Source organism: Argentina silus (assembly GCF_951799395.1).
Source record: "Argentina silus genome assembly, chromosome: 16".
NCBI classification, from domain to species: Eukaryota; Metazoa; Chordata; class Actinopteri; order Argentiniformes; family Argentinidae; genus Argentina; species Argentina silus.
The window spans coordinates 4,410,817-4,428,688 of record NC_139670.1 but is presented as its reverse complement, the minus strand read 5'-3'; the positions used below and the strand labels follow the sequence as shown (position 1 = coordinate 4,428,688).

At 43.3% G+C, this 17,872-nt stretch overlaps 3 protein-coding genes across 5 annotated transcripts in view; 1 reads left to right on the top strand and 2 right to left on the bottom strand.

The window, feature by feature from the left end:
* Positions 1-543: 543 nt before the first annotated feature.
* Positions 544-6,975, bottom strand: cbx1b (chromobox homolog 1b (HP1 beta homolog Drosophila)). Of its 3 annotated transcripts, none has more exons than XM_083687507.1 (6): positions 6,588-6,972; positions 5,529-5,610; positions 4,911-5,088; positions 4,409-4,571; positions 1,228-1,322; positions 544-1,034 (listed from the first exon to the last, which is right to left on the bottom strand). In XM_083687507.1, exons 2-6 carry the CDS (start codon positions 5,581-5,583, stop codon positions 893-895), a joined length of 633 nt encoding a protein of 210 aa, XP_083543633.1. In that variant the 5' UTR covers positions 5,584-5,610; positions 6,588-6,972; the 3' UTR covers positions 544-892. The 3 variants fall into 3 exon arrangements, with proteins under 3 accessions (XP_083543633.1, XP_083543631.1, XP_083543632.1); XM_083687505.1 differs by lacking the exons at positions 544-1,034; positions 1,228-1,322 and adding exons at positions 1,836-2,415; positions 2,803-4,050 and having other exon boundaries at positions 6,588-6,975; XM_083687506.1 differs by lacking the exons at positions 544-1,034; positions 1,228-1,322; positions 6,588-6,972 and adding exons at positions 1,836-2,415; positions 2,803-4,050 and having other exon boundaries at positions 4,911-5,141; positions 5,529-5,580.
* Positions 6,551-15,636, top strand: snx11 (sorting nexin 11). The gene is made up of 8 exons (XM_083687504.1): positions 6,551-6,650; positions 7,100-7,305; positions 8,104-8,158; positions 8,532-8,618; positions 10,548-10,648; positions 11,097-11,192; positions 11,478-11,702; positions 12,017-15,636. The coding sequence occupies exons 3-8, from the start codon at positions 8,135-8,137 to the stop codon at positions 13,893-13,895; spliced, it is 2,412 nt and encodes an 803-aa protein (XP_083543630.1). The 5' UTR covers positions 6,551-6,650; positions 7,100-7,305; positions 8,104-8,134; the 3' UTR covers positions 13,896-15,636.
* Positions 15,629-17,872, bottom strand: part of skap1 (src kinase associated phosphoprotein 1) — a 30,209-nt gene continuing 27,965 nt past the window's right edge. Inside the window, exons 12-13 of the mRNA XM_083687508.1 lie at positions 17,316-17,418; positions 15,629-16,248 (exon numbers count right to left, since the gene is read on the bottom strand). Of these exons, the coding sequence (XP_083543634.1) occupies positions 17,326-17,418 (93 nt within the window). The 3' untranslated portion in view covers positions 15,629-16,248; positions 17,316-17,325. The remainder of the gene's footprint in view (positions 16,249-17,315; positions 17,419-17,872) is intronic.

Genomic DNA, 17,872 nt, shown 5'->3' with positions numbered 1-17,872 from the left:
GTCGTTAATGGGGATTAAATAAACCCTAGTTTACAACACAGTTATAACAAAAAACGTGGTTTATTCTCTGAAAAACAGACAAGCAAGACCTGTTCATTAAAGAATGATGAATAGCTGGACAAATGAGCAAAAGTAAAAACAAAGGAATCATCTCTTGTTTGTTATCAAAGATGATTTGTCATCTCCATACACTAATAAAATTAAAAGAAAAGTAACATTGTTTTCCACTATATAAGTTCCAGCACATATTCAATATTCATTCAAGACACAAAATGGCACTGTAGTTTTGTATGAAAGGCCATGAATCAATGAATGAGAACACATCTCCATAATACAGTAATGTTCTGGACCAAGTGCTGAGTGTAATACATGATTTTGCAGTATCCAAAATGAACTGAGTGAATTGTTCAAAACACTGCATTTTTTTTTTTTTACATTTCTTCCAGGGTTAGGTTTTCTCAAGAACACCAGGGTTGGGGTCCAATTCAGTTTTCAATTGCATCAATTCAGGAAATCAACTGAAATTCCAGTTCAAGAATATACTTTATTTTTATTTTTTATTTTTTTAACATCAATAATTTTATAATTTCTTGAAAAAGATTTTTTTCAAGTCTTGAACTGGAATTTTCAATTCACTTTCTGAATCGATGGAACTGAAACGGAATCTACCCCAACCATGAAGAGCACCCCACCTATACGCTTGAGTTGACCATGTCCACATAGAGTTTAACCTGTTGGGTGAAAAGCCAAGACAAAGGGAGTCCAAATGCTGTCTTGCTTGTCTCCGCCCCTCTGCCTACAGCCCCTTATATACGCCCTCAACCCTACCACTAAAGTCTTCAATACTAGCTCCTCCCCACCTCACACTTCCTCCTCCCTCAGAAACACGTTGTTAGTTCTTGTCTTCTTTCTTTTCTTCCTCGGTGGGGTATGAGTGCCATGTGAGCCGCTCCTCGTAGAAAGAGATGACCACCTGTGGACACTTCACGTTGGCCTCCTTAGCCGGCACGAGGTCTGCTTCATCTGAGTTTTTCCTACAGAGGAAGGAGATGGAGAGAGAGAACACAGAGAGAGAGAACAGAGAGAGAGAACAGAGAGATAATTTCTGTAAGAGTTGGCATAAATCTGTGTAGGATTGGTGTTGCTAATACTAAATTAGTATTCTTACTTTGGGTCATAACCATCATTTGAATGGGCCCACAACATATACAGGGTCATGATACAAACCATTTCATAAGGAACATGAGTTCTCCGGTGGAGTCGGTGGCACCAATAATCCTCTCGGGCTCCAGACCTCGAGAGAAGCCCCTTAGTTTCTCTAACTAAAACACACACACAGAGATTTGAACATAAATTGATAGGAAAAGAGCTTATTCCATGTGACTCCATACAGTGCCTTTGGAAAGTATTCAGACACCTTCACTTTTTCCACATTTTGTTGTGTTGTAGGCTCAATTTAAAATGGATTAAATTAAAAGGATTTGCCATCAATCCACACACAATACCCCAGAATGACAAGGCGAAAACACGTTTTTTTTTTAAATTTCAAATACCTGATCTACATAAGTATTCAGATCCTTTGCTATGACACTCTTAACCTTCCTGTAGTGTTCGTTGCTACCCTGCCACTCATGGTGTTCGCGGCCAAATTTGGCCGGTCTGTTCTAACTGCTATTATTTTAACACAAAAATCATAAATCATCACCAAATTTTGTTTAAAGACCTTTTTAAGGTGAAACCATGTATGCTGTGTGACAATGCTGTGTAGCATTTGTCTCCAACTAGAGGTAAACATGAGTAACTGCAGTGAATATAGAAAGAACAGACACTGAAAATGTATTTCAATGAAAATGTATTGTAAAAACAAACAAATTCAAAACAGAGACCGTATGAACATAACATTTACATAAACAGTCCTCTGTGAGTGTGTGTGTGTGTGTGTGTGTGTGTGTGTGTGTGTATTTACGTACATGAATGGCAATGTATGATCAGGTTGGAATGTGTATGGCAAACGTAGGCATGGCATTTTTGGCATGTATGGCTGGTTTTATTGTCTCTAGGGGCACAGAGCTTGCACCTCTTCCTTTTCTGTCCTTTTCCCTGTTCGGGGGGAATCGCTGGGAGAGCGGCTTGGGGAGCGTTCAGCGGAGCGGCTGGGTGCTGCACACTCGTCACCAGACTGGCAGAGGCTAGTGTGCGGGGAAGGTGCTGGCGCCGTTGAATGAGAGGAGTCACCAAAGCTTTCCCAAGCTCTGCCAGGAAGAGTCTCCTCTTGAAGTTAATCCGCCGATTCCAGGCTGGGTTGATCGCTGTCCACACCACAAACGCATTATACGCAGACACATCGAGGATGTTGTGAAACACGACCACGGGCCACCGGGCTGTCATTCGCTTGCAGGTGTGTGTACCAGTAAGCTGCAATAAAAGAAACAATAAATAAGAGATTGTAAACTCAATCGATATTTCATCTGTCTTACACAAAAATGCAATGTTTTACATGAATAAAAGCAGGGCCGCCGCTACGTAAGCGTAACCTAAGCGTAATCAAGTGACCCGTAGTAGCTGCCTCGGACGGGTTAGGGTTAGAAGGGGCACCAAAACAGCCTAATGATCATCATAATCATAATGATTATTCATAAATCACAAAGATAGCCCCCCCCCTCCCCCGTCAACGAAAACTTTCTTCGGAGATTTTCTCCGAAGGCAACGAACTACCACGGTGCGCATTATTACGCTTAGGGCGCCCAGCGGCCATGAATAAAAGTGAAATAACAATGCATGAAAGATGAAAAAATACATTACCTTATCAAGGCAGTCAACTCCCCCTTTGTAGCTGTTGTAGTCCAGGAGGATTTGTGGTTTCCTGTCCTCCTTGTTGCTGACAGCGGCATCTTTGTGTAGTGTGGTCATTAGGATGACATTTCTGTTCTTCTTGGGAACATACGACACGAGAGTGTGCGTGTCAGTGAAAGCAAATATTGACGATAATGTCTCTCTTCCTCTGGCCGACACCAGTGCAGAGGGAAGGTCATCCTCGTTCTTTCTCACTGTCCCCACCATAGTGAGCTTTCGTTTCAGCAGCTCCTCACCAAGCGCATATGACGTGAAAAAGTTATCGCATGTGATATTATGCCCCTTGAGACCGGCTGTCATGTCCAGCACAACACGCATACCCTGTTTTTCCGGCCTTCCATCAATAGGTTTCCCCGTGTATATCTGCATATTCCATGCATAACTGCTCCTGGCGTCACATGCTGCCCATATTTTTATCCCATACTTGCCAGGTTTGCTAGGTATGGACTGCTTGAAGGGGCAGCGGCCTCTGAAAGGGACCAGGAGCTCATCGACTGTCACCTCAGTGCCTGGATTGTACATCAGTGGCAGGCGCTCCACCCACTTGTCCCAAACGTCCCTGATAGCAGCCAGTTTGTCGTTTTGCCAGCGGGCACGTTGTGTACCTCTGTCATCAAATCGAATTACTCTTGAGAGGACATGAAACTGCTGTAAGGACATAGTTGCGCGGAAAATAGCCCTCCCGGTCTCCGCATCCCACAGACTTGGTGCAGCCTCGTTGTTTGACCGGTATACTCCTGCCAGAATCAATAGACCTATGTAGGCTTGGAGGTCTGCCCGGTCCAATTCTCTCCACTTGTCCCCAAACACACGCCTCCCCTCCAAGTTTGTCATGTCCAGTAAAGTTTTCTCAATTGACTCTGGTAAAAATAGTTGGAAGCTGGACTTGATGTCATCCACACGAGATGTTGCATACCGTGTTGGCCCTGGGGTCATCCTCACTATGTTTTCCTTTCTTGCTCTGCCTTCTCTGTCCATGGAAGATGAATACCACAGCAAGTTGCCATTCTTGGACTGGAATGTCACCTCAGGGGTCTCTTCCTGAGGGGCCTCTTCTTCATCTGTTGACTGTTGGTCAGTCTCATAAAAGTCTGGATCAAGATATGGATCCATGTTGTCTTCCATTTCCGAGACGTCCTCCTCTGTCTCTGGTTCAATTTCCACCTCCTCTCCATCATCGAAAATATGGTCCAGAGCCTATCTGACAGACAGTTGCCTTCTCAGTCGCTTATACATTGTGTTCACAGAGTAAAATGAGAGCAAGGCACAAAGAAGGCTTTATATATGGGGTCTGTGAGAAGCTATGATACATTGTTTAGTCTGGAAGGTGTGGTATTTATGTATTTCAATTGTAATAAATTTACTGAAATTTCAAAAAACGTGTTTTCGCCTTGTCATTCTGGGGTATTGTGTGTGGATTGATGGCAAATTCTTTCAATTTACTCCATTTTAAATTGAGTCTACAACACAACAAAATGTGGAAAAAGTGAAGGGGTCTGAATACTTTCCGAAGGCACTGTAAATGTTTACGTACACTTTCGTCTTTATGACTTACATCTTCTTTCTTTTTCTTGGGTCGACTCTCCTCTCCTTCTGCGCTGGTCTCGGAGGCCTTCCTCTTGCCCGCGGACTCATGGGCAGTTTTCTGGGACTGGAGGAACTCTGCGATCAGGTCTGGACAGTCCAGGTTGTCATCTGGCTCCCACGTGTTGTCATCACTGAAGAAATATAATGCATACCGTTCTAATGCCTAGCCCTAAGTACAGTCCACTTCTCAGTCCTTTAAACCAAATGTGAAATAAAATAACCTTGATTTGTTGTTTTAAAGCTTCAGTTCAAAATACTATATACTATGCTATAAAGCTTGCAAATACATTGTAAATCGGATAGAGCTGTGTAGGTGTACGCAATATGGGAAAATGTCTACCCAGCCATTCAGAGGGCATACCACATTGCTAACACCTATCCACTCCAACCTATGACTGGCCTTCTCAGACCTACAGCACTGCCGAGGAAGACAAAGGGCCAAGGCTAGGGGGATTCAGCGTAGAACTCACTCTGAAAAGCCTTTCCACTTGAGGAGGTACTCCACTCTCCCTTTCACCACTCGCCGGTTCAACACCTTCTCTACCACGTACTCTTCCTCCTCCTCCTCTTCCTCCACCACCACATCCTCAGCCTTCTTGTCGGCGGGGGCCACCGTCGTCATCTTGTCCTCGGACTGGGTGGGCGGGGCTGTGGGCGCAGGGGTAATGAGCAGCAAGTCACCGCTGCTGAAGACGCCCGCTCTGTTGACGGGGACACTGATACTGAACTTCTCATTAAGCCTGCAGACGCTATAAGACTCTATGGCACTTCCTTAAGCCTGCAGACGCTATAAGACTCTATGGCTTGGCTGTGACACTTCATTAAGCCTGCAGACGCTATAAGACTCTATGGCACTTCATTAAGCCTGCGTACTCTATAAGACTCTATGGCTTGGCTATGGCACTTCATTAAACCTACAGAAGACATTACTTGGTCATATTTGATGAACACTTAGGTTTGTTTAGCCAGTGCTGCAGAGGTAGAGTTGTTCGAGAATAGCAGCTTTGACTTGCAAAAACATCCCCGTCTCCCTTACCCAACACAGACAAAACAGTGAAATGTTGTATATTTAAACAACGTTATAAGACCTTCTGTAACAGTGGGAGCATCGTTAGAGGGCTCTGTAGTTTCGCTCATACTCATCAGCTAGACCGCGGGACCAGCAGGTTCCTTGGTCAACGTCAATAGTAGGAAAGGATGGTGACGGTCAGGAATCAATAAAGTAGAAAGGAGAAAGAAGAGCATTGGAGAGAATTGGGATTCATGAGTAACGTCATTGCTTACACTACAGAGAGCCCCCTCGCGTGGTCCTTTTACGTGAGTGGGCAAATTAATAGAATTCAAGCGGGGGGGCGGGGACAGGGCAAATACCTGTCATTAATAGATCATTAATTGTATCTTAATTCAGTGAAAAACCCACAGAATCAAGCGCACTGCACGCACTATTATAAATGTAAGACATCTGAGATGGAATGAGCCAATAAGAATGGTTACACACTATGCACAGCATTCGAAAGTACAGTAACTCGAGAATATGGATGGATATGAGTCACTGGCGCCAAATTGAGTTAATCTATTCCGTCCATAGAACATAAATCAGTTAAATCAATTACAATTTGAAATCGCATGAGCCATATGCTATACATACTCAATGTAAACATATGCGCATAATCATATGCGCACAATAATCTGTGCAACATCTGGGAAGCCAATGTTAATTGTTGCCAACACTAACGTTTTATCAACTAGGCAAGCCTACACAAATGTGGCATCGTCATTGGTTGAGCAGTGCGCAAATGACTCTAAAAGGGGTGATTTACTTGAAACAAAATGTTCACAACGGTAAATAGTTAAAAAACGATCCAGCCATATGTTTTAGACTCAGAGCCGTGATTCGGTCGGGCTCTGAGGCGCGCTGGTACACTCTTCCTCCATATTGGTTTACAGACAACAGAAGCTGCGTTACGTGCAAAGTCTGAATTAACTAGCAATATCTTCAAAAGCGCAGTGTGTTTGCGATTGTAATATTCCTTATAGTAGCCTACGGTTGCTAGGTGCACGACTGATTGATTCAACTAACAGGCTAGGCTTATTTAATAACACTACAGGTATTTGAGAGCAGCAAGCAAGGAAAGAATGTAACTCACCTCAACCACACGAGTGATTCTGGAGGTAGCAAAACAATACCGTTTCGCTGTGCAAAATGATAGGTAATATAACCTAGTTTTAGTGTGTTAATAATGTTCAGTTATTAATCAATTCAATCAAATTTAGCTTGCATAAGCTAAATGTATCCTTTCCGCCCCCTTCGTGTCTGGTATCACAAAAACAATTTAATCGCGTGCATCGATCAAACGAAATTGCTGCGCATGTTCGCAGATTTCACACCATGTGGATTTAAGGTTAGCGCAGAACTAACTGGTGTTGGTGTAACTGGTGGTCTACAGATTAGCTAATACATCTGCGCAGTGAACCACCAGCAATGCATTTACCCAGTTTTTCCGCGCACGCTCGAACATGTTGTTCTCACGCACGTTTTTGTTTTATTCTTTAGCAAATATGTTTATTTCCTTCACATGCCTGATTTCTATAATATTTCAATGTGCATTTGCGAATTACAAAATGAAAAGGCGCGTTTTTCTGTTGTTTTTTTTCCCAGTGAAGAAGATGATGGTTTTGTTGGCACAGACTGTCCAGGAAACGGAAGCTGCGTCGCACGGTCATTCGAAGAGAGTGACATGACATCATTTGTTCTGTACAAATTGTTTTCTTTCCAACAAGAGCAACATAGTATAACTACCCGGTATTTGAGGATGATAACACGCTTTTAAACAGACGTTTGGCTATACAGACAACTATGTGAAAGTAAGTACATATTTTCCTTATGTAGCTAGTACGCAGCAATCCATCATGACAGTTTTTCTTGTTTATTATTGCTGACACTTGCTAGCATAGCTTGCTAAGCAGTGTTGAGGTTTTGAAGAGGGATTTGGATTTCGACTTTGAACCGAACTAACTATTCTAGCTGATTGGAAGACAATGTGATATCAGCTAGCATGATATGCAAAGTAAGTTAGCTTGTCAGTCCAGAAATAGTCAAAGCAGAGCTGTTCATGTATTATGTCTATATATATATATATGTCTATTTGTTTTAAAACATCATCACAATCAGCGTGGATTTGCATATCCTGTCACAAGTGTGTGCAGTGTCCTTCTTGGTGTAGGCAAGTGAAGTGATTCACCAGCTTGTGATGGCATGATTCATTCAGCCTGGTCTGCAGCAATAGCTATTGGGGCATTTCACTTTTCACTTCTACTTGCTCTTCACAATCATCATGGCTGACAGCAAAGAGATGGAGAAAAGCAGCAGCAACAACAACAACAACAACAACAGACTAAGAGAGTTGGAAGTGTTGCCCTTTTGGTCATTTTTCACAACACTCCCTAAACCCCTGAACCGTTGTCCTGCTGAGCATGAAGGAGTAACATACGTGTGAGTGGTTTAAACAGTCAAGGCTCGAGTGGTGTGACCTTTGGAGGAAACATACAGCGACACACTACCATCTTAGGGGGGCTGCGTGGACGTTGTCGATGACTGAAAGTGTTTGCATTGGCTTCGCTGATGAATGCTTGTGTGTTGTTGTTTGTGTCCCTCTTTGGCAGATGTCTCCTGTGCAGCACAGCCTACAGAAGGATGATTAAGGATCACGAAGAAGATGTAAGTTATCACTCATTCTCTCCTTTTTATGACCCTGACACTCTCCTCGAACTACAGCATCCCTTTGGCGTAAGACCATCTTTGAAATGTAGGTCCTTTGGTGTAGGACTTTCTGCAACACCTTTGAAATGAGTAACAACGTATAATAGCCGTCCTTCTAACTTGTCAGTCAGATGCATATGAATGAACAAGCCCACTGTGTACCGTTTCATGGGTAAAAAAACGGATATAGAACAACATGTTTAAAAGCCTGCGGTATCACTTCCTCATAGCTTGCCAGGTGTGTTGATTGATTGACCAATTTAGCATCACTAACTGTCTACAGTTCCCCAACGAAACCTCTGTGAAAGCATCTCTTTGTTTATCTCCCCAGGAGTTTATTGCAGTGCGGGTCCAAGACCCTCGGGTTCAGAATGAAGGCTCTTGGAACTCATATGTGGACTTCAAAATATTCCTTCATGTGAGTGTAACCGTCACTGTAAACATAACATTGTACAAAGAGTCAATTGTATTAGAGCTGGAGGGGGTCTGAAAATACTTTTAAGACCTCTAAGACCGCATTGTGCATTTGCCGTAGGCTATATAATAAGTTTATCAGTCAGAAAGAAATAGAACTGTTATTTATTGCTACTTTATTGCACAACATGTCTATGGATATTTACTGTGACATTGTCCTAAATTATTTTATCCTGTTACATTACTATTTTAAGTTATTTTAGGTTTTGTAGCTGTAGTCCTAGTTGTTGTTGTTGTTGTGAAGCAAATGACCTATGGTTTGGAATGTGTCTGAGTCAGCACTTAGGCCAGAGTTCCCTGGTCTTGGTTATGATCACTGATCTATATACATATATACTGATCTATATACATATATACTGATCTATATACATATATACTGATCTATATACATATATACTGATCTATATATGTATATACTGATCTATATACTGATCTATATACATATACTGATCTATATACATATACTGATCTATATACATATATACTGATCTATATACATATACTGATCTATATACATATATACTGATCTATATACATATATACTGATCTATATATGTATATACTGATCTATATACATATATACTGATCTATATACATATACTGATCTATATACATATATACTGATCTATATACATATACTGATCTATATACATATATACTGATCTATATATGTATATCGATCATTGGTCATGATATCTACAATGATCTACTGTATGTGACCTTTGTTTGTTGAATGATTTCTCTCTCCTCCATGATGTTTGACCCATGGTCGTGCCGATTTCTTCTTCTTTTGCTAACAGCGAAACCAGCATCAAATTTATGTTAGGGCTATGTAAACATTCTCCAGCTTTATTCACATGACAAATGTTGCTGGAAGGTTTTGACAATATTGGAAGAGACTACAAACATCACAGTCAGAGACATGGATGAAGCTGCTTCTCTGAGTGCAGAAGCAAATATCCTGTATAACACAATCTATATTGATTTTGTTCTCTGTAAAGATACTCAGTGCAATTTTCATCCTTAATCCATACTTCTATTGTCCCTCCCTGCCGTCATCTCCTGAGTAGAATTGATTCGGATTAATTTCTTCCTGATTGAATCAGATGTTTCAGAGTGTTTGTTCTCCAGTTGATTTGTTATCTGTCCTGGAACAGAACGTTGTCAATGAGAAACCCCTCAGTCCAATGTTGAATTGATTATGGCTCAACACGGCTGTGGCTTGGGTGTGGCTTGCTCTGTCAGCAGGACTAGCTGATGCAGCTTAAAAATTTGGAAAGTGCTGAATTGTGGCGATTTTGGTTTGGTTCTGCTATGTTATGTCATTGTCGTGAACTGCCAATAACACATTTAGACTACAGCATTTGAGTGCGAGTCTGCCATAGCATTAACAATGGAATGACTGTATGGAATACAGAAAATGACTTGAGTGCCTCGCCTGAACTAACACTATGCTCCATACACGCAAACCATGGTTTGTTGAGGTGCAGGTTGGCAGGTGTAACTTTTTAAAAAATATATGTTTTTAGGGCATTTGTGCTTTATTGGGATAGAGACAGTAGAGATTGACAGGAGGGATGGGTGAGAGAGAGAGAGGAGGGATGACATGCAAGATATGTCGAGGGTCGGAATCGAACCAGGAACCTTGCGATTACGTGGTTAGCGCATTAGTGTGCTACGCCACTAAGCGCCCCTGGCAGGCGTAACTTAAAAGAAAGAAAGAAAGAAAGAGAGCCACACACTCTTGCCCCGATGATTCGAAGGCTTCATGACTGCAACATAGCACGATTGCGTGCGATGTTTCAACCGCCATCTGAGCTTGTGTGTGTCGGGTCGTAGCCTAACTGACATTGTTGCGTCTCTTTCCTCACAGACCAACAGCAAGGCCTTCACTGCTAAGACGTCCTGTGTGCGTCGGCGCTACAGTGAGTTTGTCTGGCTCAAGAAGAAGTTGCAGAAGAACACAGGCTTGGTGTAAGTTGATCGTGGCATTAGCATTAGCATAATCATAGCATTAGCATTGTTTGGGGAAAACTACTAAGGGGACACGACTGACCAGTAAAACGATCTTGATATTTCTGAATTGGTTAAAATGTGGTTAGGGTTAAGGGTTTGGTTAAGGTTAGGGGCAGGTTTAGGTTTTGACTTAGTCGGGCTGTCAATGGGATGCTGGTCATGAAGGGCTTTAGATTCTCCCCATATATTCAAGGATGTGTTTCCCAAAAAGCTTCATAGCACTAACATTATCTTTCCCCATTCATTGCATACCATGGACTTAAGATCATCTTAGTGCTCTGAAGCCTCCGGGGAAACCTCCCCCCAGGGCTTTCAAACAGGTTTTCAAAGTGGTGTGGATACTATGATAATGTGTGTATTTCTTTGTGGAGCTTTGGTTGATTCCCCGTCCCCGTCTGTCTTATAGGCCAGTACCAGAACTGCCCACCAAGTCCTTCTTCTCCTTCAGCAACGAGGACTTCCTGGAGAAGAGGAGGAAAGGCCTGCAGTCATTCCTGGACAAGTCAGTTCACTTCCTCATTCAACAGTCAATGACAAACAATCACGCGACCAAACCAGCAGAGCTTGTTTTTTTTGTCATCATTTTGTCACGCTTAAAATCAACACCACTATTTTAATGATAATTAAAACTGTGGTTCAACATGTGACATTCTACTGTCTTAGCTATTATGCTGTTATTATGCTGCTATAATGCTCCTGTCTTGTTTGTGTGTTTACCCATAATGCTCCTGTCTTGTTTGTGTGTTTACCCATAATGCTCCTGTCTTGTTTGTTTGTTTACCCTCAGAGTGCTGCACATGACGGTGTGTCTGTCAGACAGTCAGCTACACCTCTTCCTGCAGACGCAGCTTCCCGTTGGTCACATCCTGGACTGTGTGCATGGCCACACCCCCTACACTGTGACAGAGGCCATCCTCACCTACGCCTCGTCCAATCGCGGCTGGACTCAGGAGGAGGGCGTCGCCCAGGAGCCCTCCAGTCAGACTGCGGTTTCTTATGAGTCAATGGAGAGGTAAGATTTACCACACTTATAACCTGCCCATTACTATCTAACCCACATTCACGAGGCATTTTATCATACCTTAATTCATCCGTTATCCATCCTTCTATCCATTGCACCTTCTTCCATCTATCCAACCCAACAACACAACTGTCCACACAGACACACACACAAACCATATGCACATGTGCTCCTGTGGATTGTATATTGAACACTCTATTTTAGTCTCAGTAGACAAATGTTGAGGACGAAATTAGTTTGTCATGTTTTAGACATTGATATGAAGCCATTAAGGTAATGTTCAGGTGCTTAACTCTTCCCCACAGCCCTGCTCCTCATCTACCTATCCTGCAAGGAGAGCCCCTAAGCCCCGTGACACTCACATCCACTGACCCAAATGAGCTCCTAGCCGACATCCATGACATAGACACTGTGGAGTTACAGTTCAAAGGGACTGAGACCCCTTTCCTAAACGGCGTGCAGGACCAGGAGGACAACCATGTAGAGGAGGCTGTCCTGGGGAGACCAGGCCCAGTGGAGACAGTGGAGACACCTCTCCTGGGGGACAGCCAGAGGACCAACCTGGAGGATGTGATCCAGCAGGTGGACTGTCCATGTCAGCAGCAGACACCTGTGGAAGTGCACTGTGAGGCGGACGCAGGCCTGGAGGAAGAGGAGTATGTGGTGCTAGTGGAGGAGGAGAGCCACATAGACACGACTACAGAGACAATCCCCCTCACACTGAGTACCCCAGGGCCAGTCCCCCTCACACTGAGTACCCCAGGGCCAGTCCCCCTCACACTGAGTACCCCAGGGCCAGTCCCCCTCACACTGAGTACCCCAGGGCCAGTCCCCCTCACACTGAGTACCCCAGGGCCAGTCCCCCTCACACTGAGTATCCCAGAGCCAGACAGTCGTTGGGAGACTACTCCGATTGAAGTTAGCTGCGGGGCAATCGATCTAGGGGAGGTTGAGGTCCAAGTAAGAGACTTCTATGAGGAGACTGCTCAGGATGAGGATGGCAGTAGGGAGGCAGTTACAGAGGTAGTTAGCCACGTCGAGGAGAACCAAGAAGGTGACAGCAATGTGGAGACTGCTCAGGTTGGGGACAGTCCTGGCCAGGCAGTACTTTGGCAAGATAGCCAAGTGGATGAGGCTCAGGATGACCACAGCGATGTAGAGACTATTCGGGATGAGGAGGACGTTAGCCTCGTCAAGGAGGCCCGAGAAGGCGACAGGCAGGATGAGGATATCCCTGGGGAGGCGGTTCTGGAAGACGTTAGCCAAGCGGACGAGGCTCTAGAAGACAACAGTCAAGTGGAGACTACCCCGGAGGAGGACCACGTCAAGGGCACAGCCATGGAGCGGCAGGACAGTCTAGAATACATGAATAACAGAGACTTCTACAGGGAGATCTGCTACGAGGAGGAGGACCAGGAGGACACAACCCAAGACGTGGAGCACAGTGACGACGACACAACCCAAGAGGTGAAATGTAACGATGTCACAAACCAGGAAGCGGAACACAGTGATCACGTGACCCAGGAGGTGGAGGTTATCGACGACACAACCCAAGAGAAGGAGACTCCATTGGACAGTGCTCAACCAATAGGTGGACAGCTGGACCCAGCCCAAGAGGCTGAGAGGGACGAAGACATAAGCTCCGTGGAAGACTGTGATCAGGAGAAGGACCTCGGTGGGGAGGAGAGGCTGGCGGAGGTATCACCAGATCGGGGTAGCCATGACAACATTGAGGCAGCCAATCATGTCGAGACAATCCAGGAGACCAACGGCTACATGGAGACCACCGCTGAGGAGATTTACAGCACAGGTAACACAGAGGAAGTAGACCTCTGCAACACAGACACTTTACTGCCCAAAACACACGAAGGTCCTGCACATGAAGATAGGTTCCCTGAGGTGAGCGACACAATGGAGGGAACCAACGGTGTCGAGGAGGACATCCCCTACATGACCAACAGCTGTGCTGTCAAAACCCCAGAGAGTGTGTCCTCCTCAGGACTAGACGGTGGTGGAGATGATGTGGGCCAGAATGACCAGGAAATCCCGGAAAGCAACCATTTTGAATCATTGTCATCGGGCATCCATTGCTCAGAGGAGGGCATTTTGCCGGCTGTGGAGGCTGATACTGACGATATTGAAGGTAGAATAGAAGACAATGTAACACAAAAGAATGTTCCATGAGAATGGGGCGGTTTATAGCTGAAGCCAACCAAACTGTGAGCCCAGAGACGGAGCCTGGGCCTAGGCTACTGTGTGTTCCAGTATCCACACTAAAATCCCATTTAGTATACATGGCCAATCAGCTGCATTCTGAGTGGTATGGTAATGTGATTATCAGTACACAACCCTATTCACTATTGCTGCATGCTCTCTGTCCGAGCCTGAACAATAGATAGTGGGGGATGTCCTTTGCCAAAGACACACACACACACACACACACATACACACACACCCTGGTCTGACTCACTGTGTATTCGTCCTACCTCTCACTCCCACTCAGCTGATATAACCAGCTTCACTGCTTTTGCTTGATGAGCCGCCACCTCGCTTGTGCAGCAGAGGGCGCCAGTCCGATTCATTAGAGATCAGCAATATCTCCATAGTTACAGCTTTTTGAAAGGAGTGAGGTGGAAAGCTATGGGGGGGGGGGGGGGGGAGGCCCTGTCCTCCGGACAGGGCCAAGAGGACTTGGTCAAGTCAAGTATAGCTCTGGGAGGGACGGGGACAATGATGAGAACTACCCTGAGCTGACAAGGCCAGTACGCTGTGCTTTGTGTTTGTCATGCACTGTCCTCCAGCGTATCCCCATCCATAAGTACCCTACATAGGCTACTGTGTATATACCCTGTGAACTGGGGACTGTAAGGGAATTACTCCTATGAACACAGAAGGCGCGGGGCTCCCAATGTCGACGAGGCAAGAAACATTTTGGGAGACATGCCGTATATATGTGTTTTACTGTGCACGACTTGGAGGGCCCTGGTAACCTCGGTAACGCTGAATGTGAGATCCAGCACTGTGGGTTAGGAGAGGGTCAAAGGGCAAGACACTTTTACGACCCGCCACAGACTAGTTTTACTCCTTTGGTCATAAAGGATCATCCTCTCGAATCAAACGCTTTTATCTGCTGCTTTGTGGGTCATTTCTGAGCTATGAACAACGACCAACACTATAGTTGCACTGGTATTGTTACGTGTGTTACAACACAGTCAGAATTAGCATAGTGCTGTACGTCTCTCTTCACAGGGTCACTAACTAAATGATTTAACTCTTAATGACATGCTGCTTTTATTGTTCCATGTCTTTTGTATTTGTAATACAATGCATATAAAAAAAAAAAGGGACCCTGTTATTTTACGTGGAACCTGAATTGTAATAGATTTTTTTTTAAATTTCATTTCGTTTTAATTTTTTTGGTCTGTTTGTGGATAGAGACACCTGCATTAGGCCTCGATAGAACTTCACGATTCTTGTAGTGCATTTTCCGATGATTACAGGTTCACCTGTATCGGCTACTTCTCCCGGGTATGTGAAACATAGGTATTGAAGGAGGCAATAGACGTGCAGGTTTTACTACAGCGGGCCTTCCGATAGACCACACTGCCCGGGGAACTGTGACTCTATGGCACCATGTTCCCCACCACACTTCCCACCAGTCTAGCCGTTTGTGCTCTAATTCAACATTTTAACCAACGCATTTGTTATTTTAAGAGAATTGGTTTCATTGACGTATGATTTTAGAAGTTTTTAACGCTATCTGTGGACATATACACAGTTTTTGCTTTTTTTGCTCTCTGTCTTTTAAAACACGAGGATGTACAAGGGCAATATCTATTAACCTGATAGGACTGGGACGATAGTAAAGAATGCACCTGTTGATGTCCTTTATCATTGAAAATAAAATGTTTGTTTTTCCAACTGCTCTTCGCATCTGTGACTTTATTTCAATGCGCAACAAATACAGACTTCATATTACATTTTCATAGACTTCCATGTACAAGTTATTTGTTACAGAATGTGGCAATATTGTTAATATAACAGAAAGCATTACAATTCTCTCTCTGACCTTTTGAACATTTTATTTCGTGTTTTATGTTAGTATCTCAGCTCGTGTGATGAACTGGCCAATCACTCCTCACCTCTGGGTAGCCTCTTGAAACAAGACAATGGAGCAAGCCTGCCACCTAGTGGCCAAGTCAGTCAGATGTGAGCGTTGAGAGAAGTCGGCTCACAAGTTTTCATTGCCAGTTACTTCCCCTAGTTTTGTGTTCTATATTTGAAGACTCACGATATACAGATGGTGTATTTAGTATTTTTTTTGTTGTTGTTATTTTTCAGGCATAATCTTGTGTGTGGTAAATTTTTATAACACACATGAGCACAAATGCATTGGAAATATTCATACATGAATATGAAACAGATATATTTACAAATAATAATAACAATTATCGCTTAACATTAATGGCATTACGTTATTACATCATACATATACAGTTTTATAATAATGATAATCTCAGGTGGTCTTCACCAATCTCTGTGGATGAAGAAGAGAAAACCATTGTGAGAAATGTGTCGCCAACAGTGTTCGTTGGTGATTACTATTCATTCATTTCAATAGGAAATCATTTTCCAATCGTATAGGTCAGTATCAAGCATTACTTATATATATACTATAAATATATATATATATATATATATATATATATATATATATATATTTATATTTATATATATATATATCTACAGTACCAGTCAAAAGTTTGGACACACCTTGCCAAGAGTGTGCAAAGCTGTCATCAAAGCAAAAGGTGGCTACTTTGAAGAATCTAAAATATAAAACATATTCTGGTTTGTTTAACACTTTTTTGTTTACTACATAATTCCATATGTTTTCCTTCATAGTTTTGATGTCTTCAATATTAATCTACAATGTAGAAAATAATAAAAAGAAAGAAAGAAAGAAAAACCATTGAATGAGAAGGTGTGTCCAAACTTTTGACTGGTACTGTGCATACATAGAATATTGATATCCCTCAATTCATATTCACAGAAATTCAATTTATGCAGTACTAGTCTTAGCCACCAGGTGTCTTCAGTGGGAAGTCAACAACTGAAAGCGTGGCAACGTCTCAATGGCCACCTCAATGATAGTCAAGGGAACCGTAATCGTATATATCAGGCCATTAGACCACTGGTATTGTCTATGAAGCCATTACAATAGTCTGTAATGGTTATGTTAAGAGAGCCTACAAACATTAGATAACCTGCCCCACCCCAGTAACTACAAGGGCCCAGAGAATAGACTAGAGACAGGGTGCAGTCAAAAATACATCTGGATATTCATAGAATACTGTTATTGTTATTTAAGTCGATATAATATGTATCATTTTGCTGGGGAAGGTTAAAGTAGAGCTCAGTGCTCCAGAGCTCAGATGATGAGGTGTACAGTGTGATGGAGGTATTTAGGGACTTTGGTTAAATAATAATGTTTTTGTGTATTTGAATTGTGATTATGTGAGTGAAATACCAGTACCATTCAAGATATTATCTGTATAATATTAGCGGTATAAAAGCATCTGTATAATATGACCATGATGTTACCTCTTGGAGCTCAGAGGATGTAGGCAGGATGTAGGAATTCTTTTGGGACAATTCCAACGCTGCCATTCATCTCTCCGATCCACCAGCCATGGATGTTATACTCCTGAAACACACACACACACACACGCACATACACATATACACACACACACACACGCACACGCACACGCACACGCACACGCACACGCACACACACACACATATACAAACACGCACACACACACACACACACACACACACACAGAGAGGGTAGGGTTACATTTAGTCATTGCTCCTTTCTAATGGTTATCGTTAGGATTTGTGGGGAGGGGGGGTGGGGGGGGGGATTTTTAACCTTTTATCCTCCCCTGTGCGTTGTGCAACTGTCTTTGATTGAGAATTGTAACAGCCATGATAATTTGATCACAACAGTTGGACTCCCTCTGGTTCGATATTTGGCCAAACATCAGGGAGACATTACTGAGAACACAACAGAGGAACAGAGGAGAGCAGGCACCTGCCTGTGTTCATTAAAAACCCTGACGACAGAGCAGGGCCAGGCCCCTCATCTTTACCCT